Source organism: Lactuca serriola, chromosome 9 (assembly GCF_051521515.1).
Source record: "Lactuca serriola cultivar US96UC23 chromosome 9, Lser_US96UC23_V15, whole genome shotgun sequence".
NCBI lineage: Eukaryota > Viridiplantae > Streptophyta > Magnoliopsida > Asterales > Asteraceae > Lactuca > Lactuca serriola.
The window spans coordinates 33,170,489-33,190,233 of NC_136416.1; the positions used below are offsets into that span (position 1 = coordinate 33,170,489).

Genomic DNA, 19,745 nt, shown 5'->3' on the forward strand with positions numbered 1-19,745 from the left:
ATGATCTCCTTGTTGCATCCACCTCTTCTTTCTTCTCTATATGTATGTGTAGGTTTTGACGAAAAGATGAATAAAGGAGGTGTCGACATACCAACCAACATCATCACCGTGCATCATCCTGTCCGCAATCGGCCACCATCGTCATCAAGCTAACCACCCTCATATACCCATTTTAATCATCTCAGGTAAAAGAGTAGAAGTCTCTAGTCAATTCACATCTTAAATCAAAAGTCTGTGTCATTTTTTAAAGCAATTTCAACCCAATTTCTTTTCATGTCTACATGGCATTTAGCTTTTCAATATTTTTGGAATCTAAAAATTGTTTTGTATGATTTGTTTTCTTTTCTCCACACGATCTTATATTTATTGTTTTTCCTCAACTTGCATACAAAAAAAATTGATTTTGCTATGATGAAATAAGCACCCCAAGTGTTTGATGTAATGTCCCAAAGAATGTTTGATTTTTAATTTACAAATGGTTTTCCTGGTTCTAAATGTTTTTTTTATAATTTTTGATGAAAGGGGTTTTTTGATGAAAGGGGTTTTTTTTAATATCTAATGTCGACACATCAAAACATTATATTAGATTGTTGATTACAGTTTATATTGACATTCTTTATATATTTATTTGACAGCCCCTGGAGCCGATACGGTTAAAGAATCTAAGATTGAATCCATAAAACCAAATATTTGGACATTCAAGAAACCAAGAATGATTCGATACATAGAAATAGTTTGAATGTATATGAATATATAAAAATGTTGTATGAATCTTTATTTAAGTTTACTCATTTTTATAACGTTCTGTTAGAATATATATATATATATATATATATATATATATATATATATATATATATATAAGTGTTATATGGTTTTTAATCCGTAAGAATATTTATGGATATGTATTTAAGTAAAGATGTCTACAAATATATAAGAATGTTGGTATTCTTCAACTAATGATTCAAGAATTTGTTATTTTTCAAGAAGTTCATTCTGAAAGAATGTGCATTCTGTTAGAACGTTATTATTTTTCAAGAATCTCGTAAACATATTCTATGAGAATGTTTGAAATAAAAGAATTATTATATATTAAAAATAGATTTTCAAAATTAAGAGAATTAAATACCCCTTAAAATCAGAAAATTTCTTTTTTTAAATATAGTTTAATTGACTAAAATACCCTTATACTAAAATTTGAGTGATTATATGGTACATGATATCTCATAGTAATACCATAAACCCTCAAATCAAGATCATTCATTATATTCATCTATTGGTCTAGAATTGTCCTTACCACCAAACAATAGATGTCATCCACATTATATATATATATATATATATATATATATATATATATATATATATATATATATATATATATATATATATATATACTAGCCGTTTACCCGCGCCAAGCGACGGGTGTGAATACTTTCATTCGGAAATTAGTTGAAGAGGCGATTAGGGTTGTAAACGAATCGATCATTTAACGAATTGTTCGTGAACCATTCGGTGGAAAGTTCGTTTATGTTCGTTTATTTAATATGAAAACGAACATAAACAACCATCGTTCGTGTTCAGTCGATTTGTTACGGCCTTAGGTGTAATCATCATTATATTATTGCATGAATAGTTTACACATTTAACGCACCAAAAACAAATAATTATATTTCAATTAAATGTTTTGTTTTGAGAGGAAATTACTAAAATCGTCCTTATGGTTTGGTCAAAATTTCACGTTTGGTCCTTAACTTTTTTTTTTTTGCACACGGGTCGTCCTTGTGGTTTGGTTTTGTTGCATTTTTCATCCGTTACATGCATAAAGTTAGAGACCAAAGGTGTAATTTTGACCAAACCATTGGGACGAAAAACACAACAAAATCAAAACACAAGGAAAATCCGAGTGCAAAAAAAAGTTAGGGATCAAACGTATAATTTTGACCAAACCATAGGGACGATTTCAGTAGTTTACTCTTGTTTGAGGATCAGGGTTTAAGGTTTAAGTTTAGTGTTTATAGATAATGGTTAAGGGTTTATAGGCTAAGGTTTACGCGTTAGAGTTTAAAACTTAGGGTTTACGGTTTGAGATGAAGCATTTAAGTGCAGGGATACAATTTATCTTACTTTTAGTAATTATAAAGGCTATTTTAACAAACATTTGAGTGGGGATGATATTGATTTTAATGTTTCTCTAATCAGTTTCACTTAATCTTGTAATCAAATAATTGATTACAAATTTAAATAAAAATGTATAGACTAAGCTAAAAAAACACCACCAAAGCCAATAATGGAAACCATGTAAGGCTGTAACGCCACTTATAGCAACCTATTTATAGGCACCCAAAGCAGCACCAGGAGATTGATGACCACCAAAATCGATTTTCTTGCCAGTTTTCCTTTTATGGGGAAAATATGCAGAAAATCCGATTTTCTTAAAGTCAAAAGTTATTTTATGGGCTGTATTGGTAATTTTCATTTTTGGAAAGCTACTAAAAATCCAATTTTCTGAAAGTATCATATGCATAGTGAAATTGCCCATATCAGGAGTGAATTGGAGCAAGGGTAAAACCGTCAATAAGTGGAGAAAGTCCTTCAAGCAAGGGCATAGAGCATTCCATCTAACCAAAACTTTATAGATTACACGTTAGCAGTGGCGAGTCTAGAACGTGAAACTACATAGGTCACTATTTAAATGAAGTCAATAAAAAAGAAAAATATAAAAAAAGAAAACTATTGCGAGTTCGGATCGGGTTGAGTTGTATAAGTAAAAAAAAATATTTAAAGTTTTTAAAATTATACGCGACGATATCTTTATACCTTGATACTAATACTTTCTAAAACATTTTTTTTCAATATATGACACCAAACTATTATTTAAAAAGATCATCTTTTTTTTTTTACATCGGTCTTTACCAACTTTATTGTTGAATAACATTCAAATAAGCGATTCAAATTAGAAGTTTGAAACATAAAAAAAAAATAAAAAAAAAAAAAACTTATTGTAAAAGCGTGAAACAATTAAAAAGTGAAAAAATCACTGTTAACATTCAATATCGATAAAATTTTGTCCATTGACAATTAACAATCTTAGAAGTTAGATTTTTTAGAACAAATAAATTATGAAACAATATTAAAAAAAAAAAAAAAAAAAAAAAAAAAAAAAAAAAACCTAAGGCAAATGTAATTAATAGTGAAAAGTGTGAATTTTGAATCACCAACCCATTATTAAGGTCTTTCATGCCAATGGAATTTGGAAATAGAATTTCCTTATATAGTCCTATTTTATTTAGCTTACAAACTTGAATATTTATCGGCAGCGATCATTGATTATGTTGATTCCCAACTTTGTGTGTTGTGAATTGTAAAACGTCTATTCTTAATTCATGTTTTGTTTTAATTTAATTTGTGTTGAGCTATAGATTATACCCTAAAAATTTATTGGGCCAGTAAGATATGGGATATGGGTTTTAGAAATCTGATTTATAAGTATATTTTTTTTGCCAAGGTGGTTCATTTAATTTTTATAAGGTAGGTCACATATTTTTGTTCTATATAACTTCTTGACAAAAGAAAAAAAAAAGTGGGTCAAGTGACCCACCATGCTAATATACAACCTCACCACTGCACGTTAGCACACTTTGCATGTAAGCAGTGGACAACTTCAGTAATTGGTCACTCCATTTTCAGGGGTAAAATGGTCCAGGATAGCATCAACGAAAAGGCCAAGAGTCCAAAGACCAATTGGATGATTTATGTGAAACCTAAGCAGAATAGATCATATAACCAATTCTCAAGACATCATGCTTTTTTGAATTTTAATTCCTGAATTATATGAAAATACTAACTTCTAGGATGTGACCATCCATCTGATTTTTTATTTTTTATTTTTATTTATTTATTTTGTTTTTATTTCAACAGCATCAACAGGATCTGCAAATTGCGATAATATTTGTTTATTCTCTCAAAATTTAAAGATATTATACTTCAAGATTTTTCTTAATGAACCATAACAATGACCTACAACATATAAAACATTTTTAGTTTATTGAACAAAAATATACTTGCTTCATACTACGTCAACGGTTGTTCAATCCTCGTACAATTTACTCAATCCACAACACATTTGAAACATATTTTTTAAAATCCAAGCACTAAATTCCCATCTTGCTCTAAACGAATAAGCAAAAACTAAATAATAAACAACTAAAGGACTCCTAAAGCTAACCATTAAAACCATAGAGAAATATATATAAAAAAAATGATCATAAATGAATTACATGGAAGGATATTATATCCAATTTGACCAAATGATAGACCTCGCCCCTTTTACATCCCTCCCTTGAGGGTTGAGCATCAACATTTACTGTTAAGAATGGCTCAAAAGGAACACAAACTATCAGTCATCGTATTTTCTTAACTAAAGAATGGATTTATGGACAAACATAGCATAACATAACTTACCAGTGTTATGAATACAACATAAAAATCACTTCCAATTAAAGAGTATAAATAGGAGTGAAAGAATTCATCAAAAGAGAATTTACGGATAGTTGGCACCTTACTACTGATAAAAAGCAACTTTTCTCCATGTTCATTTTTTCAATGGCCTTAGTGTTCGAAGGCACAAACAAACAAGTGAAAGGATCAAAACATTAGTAACAAAACGGCAAGTACTTCCCAACTTTCATATTTGTCATTTCATTCAGATCCAAATAACCTAAATTGAAATAGAAAAAGGATAAAATGTTAGTAACAAAACAAAATAATTATCAAAACATAACGGATGATGAATGCAACAGTGTGGCTCAACCCCCAATTTCGAATCAAGTGAAGAGAAAATGTACTATCTGAAGAAGTACTAAAATTGTTTTTTTTTTCAAAATTTGATCATATAAAATGTCTGTATAAAATATGGTAATGATTGTGAAATAAAATACATACCTTGATTAGGAAAGGTTTTCATGATGCTTATAACATTGTTCTTTGATAATCCATCTTTCTCAAACATTCTGTTAACAATATTCATGAGATCGTCGATGTTAGGCTGCATGTTCCACAATTTTAAGAAATTAAACTCATGAATAGTTAAATAAATTATATAAAGTCGTGTGAAAAATACTAATACTATAAAAGGTTTTCACGATCCTTCAATCTTGTCCAATGCTAACTCTTGTTGGATCATCTAATAGATTCACCAGTGTGCCAACAACTATTTGGTTGTTCACTGTCATTTGAGTGTTTCCTGAATAACAATAACAATTAACAAATAAAATAATTTTCAATTCATTTATAAACAACCATAGTATAACTATAATTAATTAAAGGATATAAAATTTTAGTTTGATTATTTCATGAACATATTTAAAGTATTGAATTGACCAAAGGGAAACTACAAGAGTCAACCATTATTTTCATCCAATCAGATTTGTAGCTCACCAAATCTACCAAGGCCCGCATCGATATCATTGATCATCAAGCAGCTCATTTTCCCCTTTTTTAAACAAGCCAAAAGTAATGACAGGATAAAATCAACCAATTAGTTTTGAAAAAATAACACTTTACAGTTTAGACTTAACACACATATGATAGTTAAAGAGGTAAAACTTCTAACCTGAGTTTCAACGACTGCATGAAAATTGTAATTTGTATAAGCAAAACATTCATCAAAACCATCTTATCAGCTCTCTCTGATTCCAACTCTCCACCAGACATGATCACAGGTAAAATTCCCATGACCTGGAAAATTAGTTCAGTTTGAAATGTTTTTCCTTGCCCTTTCCCTCCCCAAATGCCTAATAAACATATGCAAAGAATCAAAGTTTTCAAACATTGACAGACTGTCATCTAATACTAATATAATTTTCTTGCTCTTACCCTCTTAGGTTACAAGAGATCTTCCGACGCATTTCATCCAACATCAGTGGAGTCTATCTCGCTGCCAACATCAACCAAATTACACAAAATTAGTAGAAAAAGAAGAAGGTGAGAATTAAGAACAATCATAAATTTTTCATTAGAACAGAGCAGTATATGTGCCTGGAGAGATTAATTAAGTTAGCATACTCATTCCATTCAATAACATAAGCATTTAGCAAACTGACAAACAACAACTTACCAGATCCAATGAATTTGCGGAGACTATGTGGGGGTTCATCGCAGGTGCGCTATTGATTGTTTTCTTTTATGTTTTATCATTTATATTAATTTTCTTAACAAACTATCGTATTTAAACCATCCAGAATCAAGAAAAAATATATATCTAATTGTATCTTTCTTATTTTAACAATACAATTTCATCAGCACCAAAAAATACACATTTGTTAAAAAATATGGTAGGCCAAAGAATTTTGAAGAGGAATTCTATTATTTTATAATTAAGGCAAAAATGGACATTCAAGCAAAGCGTAGAGTTCAAAATGAATTGGCATCATCGTTTCCCTAAAATCTCTTTAAGAAACACCAACCAACCATGTCAACTCCAACCGTAAACTCTTAAGGAAAATGACTTACATTAAAGTGATCATACATATCCAACTATAACAAACTGATATGACATATAGAATTACCATAAAATGATCATAAAACACCCTAAAATAAAAATATCATACAAAAAATTCTAATTGTAATAACTAATTTTTTTATAGTAAACAAATCAAAACTCACAAAAACACACACACACACTTAACTCGTATACAAAGTTTTTTTAATGGATAATATTATTATGAAAAGAGGACAACCAATGATTGGACAAAAAAGTATAGATACAGAAAACTATAAAGTAAATACATACATACATACAACAACAACAACAACAACCACCAACTACAGTTTCAAGAAGAACTTTTTGGTAATAACACTTAACTTTCAAGGGCAAGCCAGATGTATATCTAGTATGAACCAATAGTAATAATGCTAAAGGGCAACCCAGTAGAAGCCTAACAATATCAAGGGAAAAAATACCAAGAGTAATGCATTGTACGTTTAAGGGTGCTATTGACAAAGGCAATATACTTCCAAGGAAAATCCATAAAAGGTATCGAACTTTCAAGAAAAAGTGAACCAGCAATGCATCAAACCAGTAATAACATTGAACTTTCATAATATCCATGAACTTTTCCAAAGTGCAACGAAAAAACCACTAATTTTTTGAGAATAAGATTGTGTTTGCTCAATAAAATTTATGAAACTATTAAGAAAAATAGTCTATTAGTTGGATTTACCCTCTGAAATGCAGGCTCCATGCTTTCTACCAAGTAAACAATGAAAACATCAAGTCTTGACATCCATGTCATGTAAAAATATAAAAGTGGATTACAATCATGTGATGGTGTGGGGTGGTTGGTTGAGAGATGTGGAGACTTGACAGCAACACTAAGCCTTTTCTCCTTGAGACTCTCAGATGTGAGAATGGTGCCATCAAGTTCAGGGGGTGGTTGACATCAAGAGGAAAGTTTGGTGGTGTAACCCAAAGTATCTGAAACCGTCGGCTACTATTGAACATAACAATAAACTCTGAAATATGTTAAAAAAACTATATGTTAAAATAGAATAATAATGTTCAGAAAACATTACATATCAAAGATAACGAAGGATTTTCAGTACATTTTTCAAGGAACCTAGATGTTAAATTGAAAATCAAAGCTTTTGAAACCATATCTAAAAGTGAAAACCACACATAAAATATAACAACATGTTAGAAAACACAAATTATATGAAACCAATTAAGTAAACTCCCAAATTTTTTTAGTTAGTTTTTCACTTTTTTTTAACCCGATCAAAGTTTCAAAGGGTTTTTTTCTTCATATTTTCCATAGGTCATGTATAGGTTAAGTGGTTGAATGGGTAATGATGGATGACCATTTTACCCTTATTTTCAAACAAATAAAAAATCAATCGAACTCATGGACAAAAGATAAGATTAACATTAACTGTCATCTTATGCATTTTGACCTTGTCATTTCATGCATTTTGCCCAAAATAACACTTTTTAAGACATTCTACTTTAAAAAGAAAATCTTTGCAATTAGATAAAATTGTGATAGTTGGATAAAATTTTCAATGTACAATGTCTTAATAAGGAGAAATTGAGAGTTCGATGTCATACTAAACAAATAGTCTTCATTAGTTTTGAGTTAAAAGGTCAACTGAGCATTCATGAACACGCTACACCATATTGTAACGCCCCAAAACTCAACCCAAAATTTTCGATTAAAACTTTAAGTATTTGTTGAAATCACAAATACAAGATCTTAAAACATTTATCAGAGTATCATTAAGAGTTATCAAGTACCCAAGTCCCCCATTGATGCGATGCAATCGAGTCGTGTCCCTCTTTTAATATAAGAAAACCTGAAACATGTAAACCACAAATCGTAAGCACAAAGCTTAGTGAGTTCCCCAAAGTACCACATACAGTACAACATAAATAAAACAACTATGGGTTATCAGCAACCCTGGGGACTACCAGCAGTCCCAGTGGGCAAACAACACGCCCAATGGGTTATCAGTAGTCTCAGTGGGCAAACAACATGCCTGATGGGTTATCAGCAACCCTAGAGACTATCAACAGTCACAGTACATAGTATTACATATCATAATAATAACAATTAGACCCAACTGTTCATCACATATACAACTATTCTACCATACAGGCTCATACAAACATACAAGAGTCATAAAGACAGCTAGCATCCGACATACACAATCTAGTGAGACGGCATTGGTGCCTCTGACTCACGAGAACCAGGAGAAGACTCACCTGAATCGGAGAACTCTAAAACATTACAATACAATCCATTTTATGCACTACTTGCACCCACGAATCCATTAACACCAGAACCAGATGAAATCTTAATTAATAACCCAAACCCCTAAAGTTTGACCCAATGTCAAACTTGGTCAAAAAAGTCAATGGTCATCGAAATTCAAAGGCAACAAGTCAACTTTAGGATGAGTACGCCCATCGTACTTAGCTCGTACGCATGGCGTACTCACCATCCAAGGACGAGACTCCTCACGAGTACGCACAGCGTACCTAATGGTACGCCCAACGTACTCGGCCAAAAGGCACTTTTTTATTGAGTGCTTAATCTCTTAATCCCTTTCATCCAACACTTATATCTAGTTGCATAACATCATTCTAAGTCTTAAAGATTCCACCTTTATGACTTTCCATGTCTAGAAAAGGTCCAAAAGCCAAAACCTTAACTTATTAATCCATTAAGACATCATAACACTTTCATGGAAGGAATAAAAGGATAAAGATCACATTTTTATGGATCCTAAAAGCTCCATAATGGATAAAGTTTCCAACTTTATCCATTAGAATGGTTCAAACCACCAAGATCTAACCTGTAAGTATCAAAGGGGCCAAAAGTGCATCTTTTTCACTTTAATCCATTAAGTCCAAGTCTCCAACCTTCATATTTGGGGCCAACTAAAGGCCAAAACTCAGTCAGGAGGTTTTGAGATGGGGACTGAATCCTCAATTTTTTTTGGACCAAGTCCGATGGTGAACAACCCAAATCAAATACACCAACTTCTGACTGAGGACCGAGTCCCTCCTTCTAACTGGGTTAGCAACAATATCAAACAACCCCTAAAAGTGATATGGATTGTTTTGCCTTGTTTTTCTTTTTTCATGACCAACATAATGCATACCAATTTCCCCCTTTTTACATGTGTTATTTATGGTCAATTTATATACTTAACAATAATTTGTCAAACACTAAAAAATAACTTTATCAACTTGTTGTTTTTTTGGTACAACATAATGTAATCCTTTTTTTTCTTAAACTTCGTTTTGGTACTACATAAACTCATAAATATTTTCTTAATAGACATAATTTTTTTTTAATTAAACAATTTCATACACCCCTTAAATGCATTAAATTACATATTATATGATTGTATGATTGTTTGTAATTATGTGGACATTATGGATTTTTGACGAAAATTTCAGTTCATTGTCTTAAAATCTAAATTAGTTAAAGTAATTTGAAACTTTTATAAGGTTTGATAAACTCTTAATGGAACCATTCAAATGTCGTCTCTCTGAATCGATCAATATTCAACTTCTTAGGGACTGTTTGATAGGATCTTAATTTTTAAGATCTGAATTTTTAAGATGTTTGGATTTTTAAGAGGCTCTGAAAATTTTAAGATGTCAGAGAGGGAATTAGAGGGAAAGTGGAGGCGGTCTTGTGATATAGAAAGAGAATAAGGAAAAATATTTTCTGAAAAATTAAGGTATTTTCGGAACACGCTGCTCTTTTTTCAGGTAAAACTCCTTTAAAAAATTAAGCGGTTGTTTAACAATTAAGAGACAAAAATTAAGAGGCTAACAAACTCTGAAAAATTAAGAGTTTGCCTCTTAATTGAAAAATTAAAAGAATACCAAGAGCCCTTACTTGATATATCGTTTTAACGAATCAAAAGTCTCGAATGAGATAACAAACTTTACATTTCTTGCATATAAAACGATTAATTTGAAATTAAACAATTTTGTTTTATTAAACAACTAATAATAATTGGACAAAATATAAAGGGAAAATGACTATAACACCTTCAATTTTTCACACTTTAAAAACTATTTCAATGATATGGTTATAAAAACGTTCGGGTATTAACCCATATTTAATAAAAAATGGTCCCACAAAACATTTACAATTAAATCCTTGGGTGTTACCATTAAGCATCATACAAACCATATCATGCAAATAAGAATTACATCAACTTAACAAGTTCCACTCCATTCCCTATCATATAACTTCTAACTTCCATCGATCATCCTCTATCCTCATATGTAACCTGGGATACATGACATTAAGAAAAGATACGTAAGACAAAAATGTTTCTTGAGCTACATAGGTTTTAGAGTATAGAACATTTTAATCATTTTCAAGAAAACTCCTTCCATTCATACTATAAAGCATTTTCAATCATTTTCAAGAAAAAACTCTTTTTATACACATCATAAATATCATTTCATATCTTAACATTTCATATCTTATCATTTCATTTCAAAAGACATATTTCCGCATTCCATTCTCTTTTATCATTAAGGGCTAATTATGATGTTCAACTATTGCCATTTTTATACTTAGGGCCTTGCAATATTCTTAAGTCTATACCAAGGTGGAAAGAAGAAAATTAGCCAATCTAAGGCATAATTTTTGTTAGACAATCTATCTCGTGAAGGGGAAGTGTCACCCCGATAGATTCATTTATATCCCATTACGGGGACATCATGGTTCGAGCAATATTCTTTACATTACTTTCCAATTCCTTTCATTACTTTCAATTTCTTTTTATTACATTTTCCATTTTCTGTCATTACTTTTCAAGTTTTACACATTTCATATGTTAGTATCAAAATACTAATTTCCGTGATTAAAACATCTACATTTCAAAACATTTCAAATACGTTATCAAAACATTCATTCTTCTTAAACGTTCTTTACTTTCAAAAACATTCTTGCCTTCAAGGTATTATTTCAAAACATTCTTTCCAAAACATTTAACACTTTCTTTTCAAAACATTTTATATATCAAAGCATTGCATTTCATTATCATAAAATCATTTTTCCATGTACCTCAAAGTGGGAAAATGCCAACACGTACTCACCTCAGTCACGAGAAGCTTAGCTAGTCATCCTCTAGTTCCGTTCCTTAAAGCAACACTCTTCAAACACTATATATATACAATATATGGACATAATTCATTAAAATAACTAAAATACCCCTCAGGGGTTCCATTACTAAAGTGATTGCTTTAAACTATTCCTTATGTAAAAATATGAATGTAGGCAAAAATCGACTGTAAATCCAAGTCTGTATGCAAAATTTATGAGGAAAAGAACATTTCCCAAATAGGAGGTTCGATACAAGGCATGTGGAATTTCACACGTGGTTGTGTGGAATGGTCTGTATGCCAAAAAAGTGCAAATTTTCTCATATTAACACTCTACTTTGCATAGTTCTTGAAGAACCTTTTTCCATATCACTTTGTACCACTTATATAGGTTCTCACACACGATTAATATATTTTTTATCATCCAAAAACATCTCACTTAGTTTATTAAGTGCTCATTGAAACCTTTAAGAACATTATGATCTTCAAGTTGTAAAATAAGGGTTAACTAGTCTATAATTCAACCGCACGTTCCTAACTCATTAAATACTTAAATGAAAGTTGTCAAGTATATAAAACCACCATCAATCTTATTGAAAGTACTTAATCCAACTATAGAATCCTCAATTCCATTCCATGTTTCCCAAATTGCCCTTTGGGCCAAAACCATCACCAGAGCTAGAAACTTACTAGCATCCCTTCAAGTTTGTGTTCCAATATCATATCTAGAGTGTCAATTCATGTTCATGAATGTCATTCACTTCTTACATGTCAATCATCATCTGGTTATCCATAGTTTTCCCAAAATACCCTTGTGGCCAAATTATCCACAAATTCAACTAAAAATCATTCCAGTCTTCATGTTCTTGCATCCAAATCATATTTTAGTATCAACTCATGTTTATGAGTATCATATACTCACCCAATTCTCACAAACAAAAGATTACATAGTTTTCATCACATTTTACTCAATTTCACTCTAATTTTAGCATATACATGATTCTACCATCGTGAATGAATTTGAGCATTCTAATTGGATTTTTTGCTATCAAATATCATCTAGGTCATAGAATTCAATCCTATTTCATTATCAATTGCAATATCCCCAATTTGGGTTTTCTAGGGTTTACGGAGATTTTTACCCAAATCATCAAATATATCAATGAGATGATTATATTGAGATTAGAACCATGGAAACCACTCAAGGGAGGTTAGAAAACCAAACCCAAATCGTAATAAGAAGTTAATTTCGAGATTGGGCTTTTCTCCAAACCATGAATTCGAAAAATAGAGTTAGAGGTGAAAGTTTTATACTTTTTAAACTTTTGATTGGTTCCCTTATTACTTGAATGTTCCAATCTCCACTTGAATCAAACCCTAGGAATTCTTAAGAATAAAAAATTTCTATTTGATAGCTCTTGCTTGCATTTCACGATCCGAAGGGAGAATGTGGGGAAAGTTCATCTTATTTCCTAACATTTTTATATTTGGTCCCTCTAGTTTATATCTTTTAGCCAAAACACACCCAATCTCAATATTTGTGAGTTTAACTTGGATTTTGGCATAATAAGCCTCCCATTGTCCATTATACAACTTTATTATACCCTTTCCTTAATTGAGTGAACCTTTTGCTTAATTCACTTGTTTAACTTGATACTTTTGGCACTTTAACTTTTAAAATGTTATTATTTTCTTTTCTAGCTTTCCAAACTTCATACCATTAATGATATGATTTATCCTTGATGGTTTATATATATAAATCATTTTTCAATTATTACTTTATTTATTTAGTAATACAGTCTTAAATTTTAGGATATTACAATGACTTATTATGGTAATGAACTTTTCATTTTATTTACATTTAGGCAACTTTTGTTTTGCACATGATTGACTATCAAACTTGTTAAATGTGTTCAAATATTACCATTGTTACCAACTATCTTAGGCAACAATGGTAACATTTAAACACATTAACAAGTTTAATGGTCAATCGTGTACAAATAAAAAAAGTTGCCTAAATATGAAAAAAAAAATGAAAACGCCATTGCCCTCTTAAGCCATCTTCACTTTTTTAAGGTGTTGTTTATAATGGATTAAATCAAGTCCAAAGCAACAATTACATATTAACTTTTCGAGACTCAAACATGATACTAGAAAAGTAAGGCATCTAATAAATCTTATTTTAAGGTTAAGATTGGTCCGAAAGTCCCCCATTTGAGCCCGATCCCCATAGTCACACTTAACATTTTAGCCAATCGCAATCTATGAACTTCAGAAATAGAACTTGAAGAATAAGTCATGGACTGTTGGAGTTTCTCTTCCTGATATGTTTATGATCTTAAACATATATTCTTGGATCTTGTGTTTAACACTCCGATTAATTTCGTTGAACCAACAAGAGTTGTACATGCTCAAAATTGAAAACACTTGTACATATTCAAAATTGAATCGTGATGGTTCATGAGAACAAACTGACTGCAACTAATTTCGTTGAACCAATAAAGTTAAATCAAAAGTTGTTTTTAAATATAAAAGAAAAAAACTATGTAAATCATTAAAAATTGCTCTTTTATTTTGAAAAAATAACTTTGAAGGGTAATGAAATTATTTTGTTCAAGACAATTTTTTTTATAGACAATTGACCATCAAACATATTAAATATGTCCAAATGTTATTCTTGTCACCGACTATCTTAAATAAAAATAATAATATGTTAATATATTGAAGAAGTTTGATAGCTAATTATGTAAAAAAAAAATTGTTTGGATATAAACCAAATGAAAAATTCATTGTTACCTTCATAATTCATTTTTCCAAATATAAACGATGGCTCTACCTGTGAAAGCCCAATTGAGCAACTATGCCCAATACGGCAATTCCCATGTTGATATTGGACAAAATATGAACACTGGCTCTGCAATGTGACACGACGAGAGAATATATAATCAGAGGTTCAGAGCCATACAATTTATATTATTTTTCCCAAATCATCTCCCACCTCTTCTAATTTCTCTATTACAATCGTTAAATTCCCAAACCTTTTAAACACAATGACCACCATTCACTTCCAATTACATTACATCCCTTCCATCCCATTTTGTTATCCCTCGTTCTCTGTTCATAGACTGTGAACTGAGGCCGAGCAAATTAGCAATGGAGATGGCTGTCGGAATAAACAGTTATGTCACTCCCACAGTTAACCCTAATCACAGGAACTCCTCCTTTTCTTCACCGATCCTCAGAACCCAACTCCCTGTTGGTCGTACCTTGTCTTCTTATTCTTCCTCCAACATCAAGTCTCCATCTTTTTCGCATTCAAGAAGAAACCCACTTCACAGTTTCATCAAATGCTCTGTTTCTGAAGCTGAGGCACCTGAAACTGCCTCTGGTATAATTTCATATGTATACGCTTGTTCCTCTGTGCTTGGTTGCCTTTAATTTCATTAGTTTTTTAGTTTTTAATGTTCATAATCTCGTATTTAGTTGAAGTCCACATAAATTTTCCTGTTTATGATCATAAACATAGCTATCTTGTTATTTGATCAAGGGTTAAATGCAATAAATAGCAACATATTTTCATGAAGTGAACAAGTTTTGTGTGTTTTTAAACTTTTTGGTAATTTTTTTATTCAGAGAAGAAGGTTGCATTGGTGAGGAGAAACGACATAAGGAATATAGCAATTGTTGCTCATGTAGATCATGGAAAGACAACTCTAGTGGATGCTATGTTGAAACAAGCAAAGGTAAGCATAATATTCATTCACTTGCATTTCTATTACTTAATTTACATGTTTATAATTTAATGATTGTGTAAATGCTAAATATAAATAGCACAACTAACCAACCTCTACTGTATGTCTTGTTAACCTAAAAATGACTGCTTTATTTAGTTGTTATTACTTGTTGGGGATATTCTCATTGTAACGAACTAATAGTCTAATACTAATTTGTTGCAGGTATTTCGTGATAATCAAGTTGTAGAAGAAAGAATAATGGACTCAAATGATTTGGAACGTGAAAGGGGAATTACAATTCTCAGCAAAAACACATCAATTACTTATAAAGATACAAAAATGAATATTATCGACACTCCTGGTCATTCTGACTTTGGAGGTGAAGTAGAACGTGTCCTCAATATGGTGGAAGGAATTATTTTAGTGGTAACTATTCTTAAAAACTCATCAATTTGTGGATTTCTCTCTCAAGAAATAGCAAAGTATTTTCATTGATTTTATCAGGTAGATTCTGTTGAAGGCCCAATGCCACAAACAAGATTTGTTTTGAAGAAAGCTCTTGAATTTGGTCATGCTGTTGTTGTTGTTGTCAATAAAATCGATAGACCATCTGCACGTCCGGATTTTGTCATCAACTCCACTTTTGAACTTTTCATTGAACTAAATGCATCCGATGAACAAGTATGTCACATGATAAATACATTTATATCTGTATCTATAATTCTATATTCTATAATATAACAATCTCATTTATCGTGTAGTGTGATTTTCAAGCTGTATATGCGAGTGGCATAAAGGGAATGGCTGGACTTTCTCCTGATAATTTAGCAGATGATCTTGGACCACTTTTTGAGACCATAATTAGATGCATACCAGGCCCAAAAATTAAGAAAGATGGATCACTTCAAATGCTTGTAACTTTTTTTTTTTTTTTTTTACTTCTCTCATTATGTTATCATACATAACACTATATTATAATGGCTAATGAATGTTGTTTAACTTATATTTAGGTCACAAGCACAGAATATGATGAGCACAAGGGGAGGATAGCTATTGGACGCTTACATGCTGGGGTTCTGACTAGAGGCATGGATGTTCGGGTAAGTCTGCATTTATATTCAACTTCAACACATTCTCTATATGAGTTTTCATTTTTATAAAAAAGTTAGTAACAAAGTTTTTTGTATCAACATGATCTCAGATATGCACAACCGAGGATTCATGCAGATTTGGAAAAGTTAGCGAACTTTTTGTATTTGAGAAGTTTTACAGGGCACCTGCAGAACGTGTTGAGGCTGGTGACATTTGTGCTGTTTGTGGTGTTGGTGATGTTCAGGTAAATATACATATGAAAGCTTTTCTATTCATGTAGAAAAATGCAAAATTGTAGAGATTAATTATTAATATATTTTTTAAATCAGATTGGGGAGACGATTGCTGATAAAAACGATGGGAAGCCATTGCCTGCTATTAGGGTTGAAGAACCAACTGTAAAAATGGCTTTCTCTATCAATACTTCACCTTTTGTTGGTCGCGAGGTATATCAAAATGATTAAATTATATATATATTTATATGCGCATCATTTGAACAATTGAACAATATATTTTCTTTTCAATTAGGGCAAGTATGTTACAAGTAGAAACTTAAGAGACAGACTTTATCGTGAGCTTGAGAGGAATTTGGCCATGAAAGTTGAAGATGGTGAAACTGCAGATACTTTTCTTGTTAGTGGACGTGGCACTTTACATCTCACTATACTCATAGAGAACATGTAATTAAGACACGTATTTATTCAATTCTACATTTCTAAAATCTTTTATTTTTTTTATTAACAAATAATAAAATAATTCTTTTAGGCGAAGGGAAAACTTCGAGTTCATGGTGGGCCCTCCAAAAGTAATTAACAAAAAAGTGGACGATAAGGTGCTCGAACCTTACGAGGTAATAATATATACACACTCTCTCTCTCTCTCTTTTGTTATTCTTTTATTTATTTATTAATATAATGGTTTGATTATAAGTTTTTAATATTACACGCAGATTGCGACTGTAGAGGTGCCTGAAGTACATATGGGTTCGGTTGTTGAACTTCTTGGAAAAAGGAAAGGGCAAATGGTTGATATGCAAGGCCTTGGGTATGCTCAAAGTTTTCTGTCTTATATTGTTTCCAAATATATATATATTTTTTTATAATGAATTTACATTTTTTTTTAATCAGGTCTGAAGGAACGACACTACTGAAATACAAAATTCCGACCCGTGGGCTTCTTGGATTGAGAAATGCAATTTTAACAGCTTCCCGTGGGACCGCGATTCTGAACACAATATTTGACAGTTACGGCCCATGGGCCGGTGATATGTCGACCCGTGATCTTGGATCCCTGGTAAGTCAAATGGGGAAAATACAGAAGCCAGTAGGTGTTTTATTGGAAATTTTATTTATTTTTGTAGGTTGCATTTGAGGATGGAACCACAACCTCTTATGCTCTTGCTAGTTCTCAAGAACGAGGGCAGTTGTTTGTCAAACCCGGAGCAGAAGTTTACAAAGGCCAAATTGTTGGCATTCATCAACGACCTGGTGACTTGTCCCTCAATGTATGCAAAAAGAAAGCTGCTACTAATGTTCGTTCCAATAAAGAAGTGTCAGGTAAGAACCTTTAATAACCTCTGAAGCAACTTTAACCCATGATGAAAGCTATCAACCACAACTCAAACACTAATTGTTTATAATGCAGTTGTTCTTGACACGCCGATGGATTATAGTCTTGATGACTGCATCGAGTATATTCAAGAAGATGAGCTGGTTGAAGTGACTCCAAAAAGTGTCCGAATGTCCAAAAATCCAAAGATCAACAGAAAGGGGCGTTGATCAAGATCCAAAACTGGCACTTTTGGGTGATCAACTTTCATCGTGAGGATTTTTGTGCTAAGTTTCCTCATAGTATATAGAAGATTTTTTAGTTCGTTAGAAATCAAAACGAGTAGTTATTCAGCCAACATTGTGCTTGTTGTTCTGATGGAGTTGTATATGACTATCGTAAAAAAAAAAACCTCAGAAATATAGTGTGTAGTGGTAAAAAGTCGATGGCAAGAGCCGAAATATGTTTGGATTTTGACTTCATATAGGTTATCCACAAAATCATATACAATTTGTGGGTAAATACCACATTACCTAATGCGGTTTTGATCCTTTGTCATTGCTATTTGAATAGGGTATCATGTATTCTTTCAAAATCAAACAGAATAAAAAACAGAGAATGACTATTTGTTAAAATGACCATAATCGAGTATGTGTCACCAAAGGTTTCCTAGTACTCTAACTAAATGACCATTCAATTCGTAAACATATGCCGTGCATCTGCAATACAATTTTTTGACATAAAATATATTTGCAGACTGCTCGTGAGATTCTTAATTAACTTCACAAAATACTTTTATTACAAGTTTTGGAACTAAAATGCAACTTTTCCACGGATAGAACCTTCGAACTTAAATTTGGTTATTCCTCGTGCAATGGTTTCACCATGAATTACTAATTACTAAATGTAGTTCCTTAATTTCTTGCGGAGACTTTTTTATTCACCTGTACACCACGTGTAATTGACATTTGTCATTCTCAATGTATTACTATATGCAATATGCCAAGTTCTCGTGGAATCCTTTTTTATTCTCAATGTAACATAATTTTGATCTATATCAGTCGCTAGCGTTTTAACCAAAAGGACCATACTACTTTACACTTTTTTAATGATATAGGCATTGTTTAAAATGATGTGTACATTGTAACTAGGAAATCTACTAATGGGCGTATCGGTCAAGGTTTGATTTTACGTCCACATACTCCTTTTAGTTATTTGAGTACTTCAAACATTTTGAGTAATTCCAGTCAAGCTCTTGCTTCCCAAATCATCGTCTATGTCCGTTACCCCTATGTCCATCCTCGCCTTGATAGGGATATGAAAACTTGTTGTAGAAACTTTAGGTGTTGTAAAAATGGATGGGCTATACCTATACGTATCCCACATACCCATCCTATTATGGAAATATGTTATGTGATTCACCTTAAGTGTCTGACGATGAAAGGAACACCCACTTAATTAGCTTAATCACCCATGCGACTCTCTTGGGTAATGAAACAAACTCTTCCAATTCTTGATGCTACTTATCACATTATGATATGTGAAATAGTATCGTCATGCAGTCTTCCAAAAATAGGTTCACTAAGATTTCACATGATTCATTAGCTTAGTGATTCATCCCTTTTAAGACTGGATTTTAGCTTTATCCAAGTCTAAGGTCAAGTTCCCAAAAACAGTTGAAAATCTTTGAAACGTTAGTTTGTGAAACATATAAGATCACAAGTTTTAGTTGTAAT

General features: G+C 31.7%; 2 protein-coding genes across 2 annotated transcripts; one reads left to right on the forward strand and one right to left on the reverse strand.

The window, feature by feature from the left end:
* Window positions 1-4,655: 4,655 nt before the first annotated feature.
* Window positions 4,656-5,736, reverse strand: LOC145075518 (uncharacterized). The gene is made up of 5 exons (XM_079021737.1): window positions 5,608-5,736; window positions 5,440-5,494; window positions 5,172-5,245; window positions 4,945-5,047; window positions 4,656-4,720 (listed from the first exon to the last, which is right to left on the reverse strand). The coding sequence occupies exons 1-5, from the start codon at window positions 5,734-5,736 to the stop codon at window positions 4,656-4,658; spliced, it is 426 nt and encodes a 141-aa protein (XP_078877863.1).
* An 8,897-nt stretch (window positions 5,737-14,633) lies between these two features.
* LOC145072280 (putative elongation factor TypA-like SVR3, chloroplastic) lies at window positions 14,634-18,546 on the forward strand. Its single transcript, XM_079018680.1, has 14 exons — window positions 14,634-15,023; window positions 15,269-15,378; window positions 15,592-15,795; window positions 15,874-16,050; window positions 16,131-16,283; window positions 16,380-16,469; window positions 16,571-16,705; window positions 16,791-16,907; window positions 16,990-17,141; window positions 17,227-17,311; window positions 17,411-17,505; window positions 17,589-17,754; window positions 17,822-18,017; window positions 18,106-18,546. Exons 1-14 carry the CDS (start codon window positions 14,789-14,791, stop codon window positions 18,237-18,239), a joined length of 2,049 nt encoding a protein of 682 aa, XP_078874806.1. The 5' UTR covers window positions 14,634-14,788; the 3' UTR covers window positions 18,240-18,546.
* The last annotated feature ends 1,199 nt before the right edge of the window (window positions 18,547-19,745 follow it).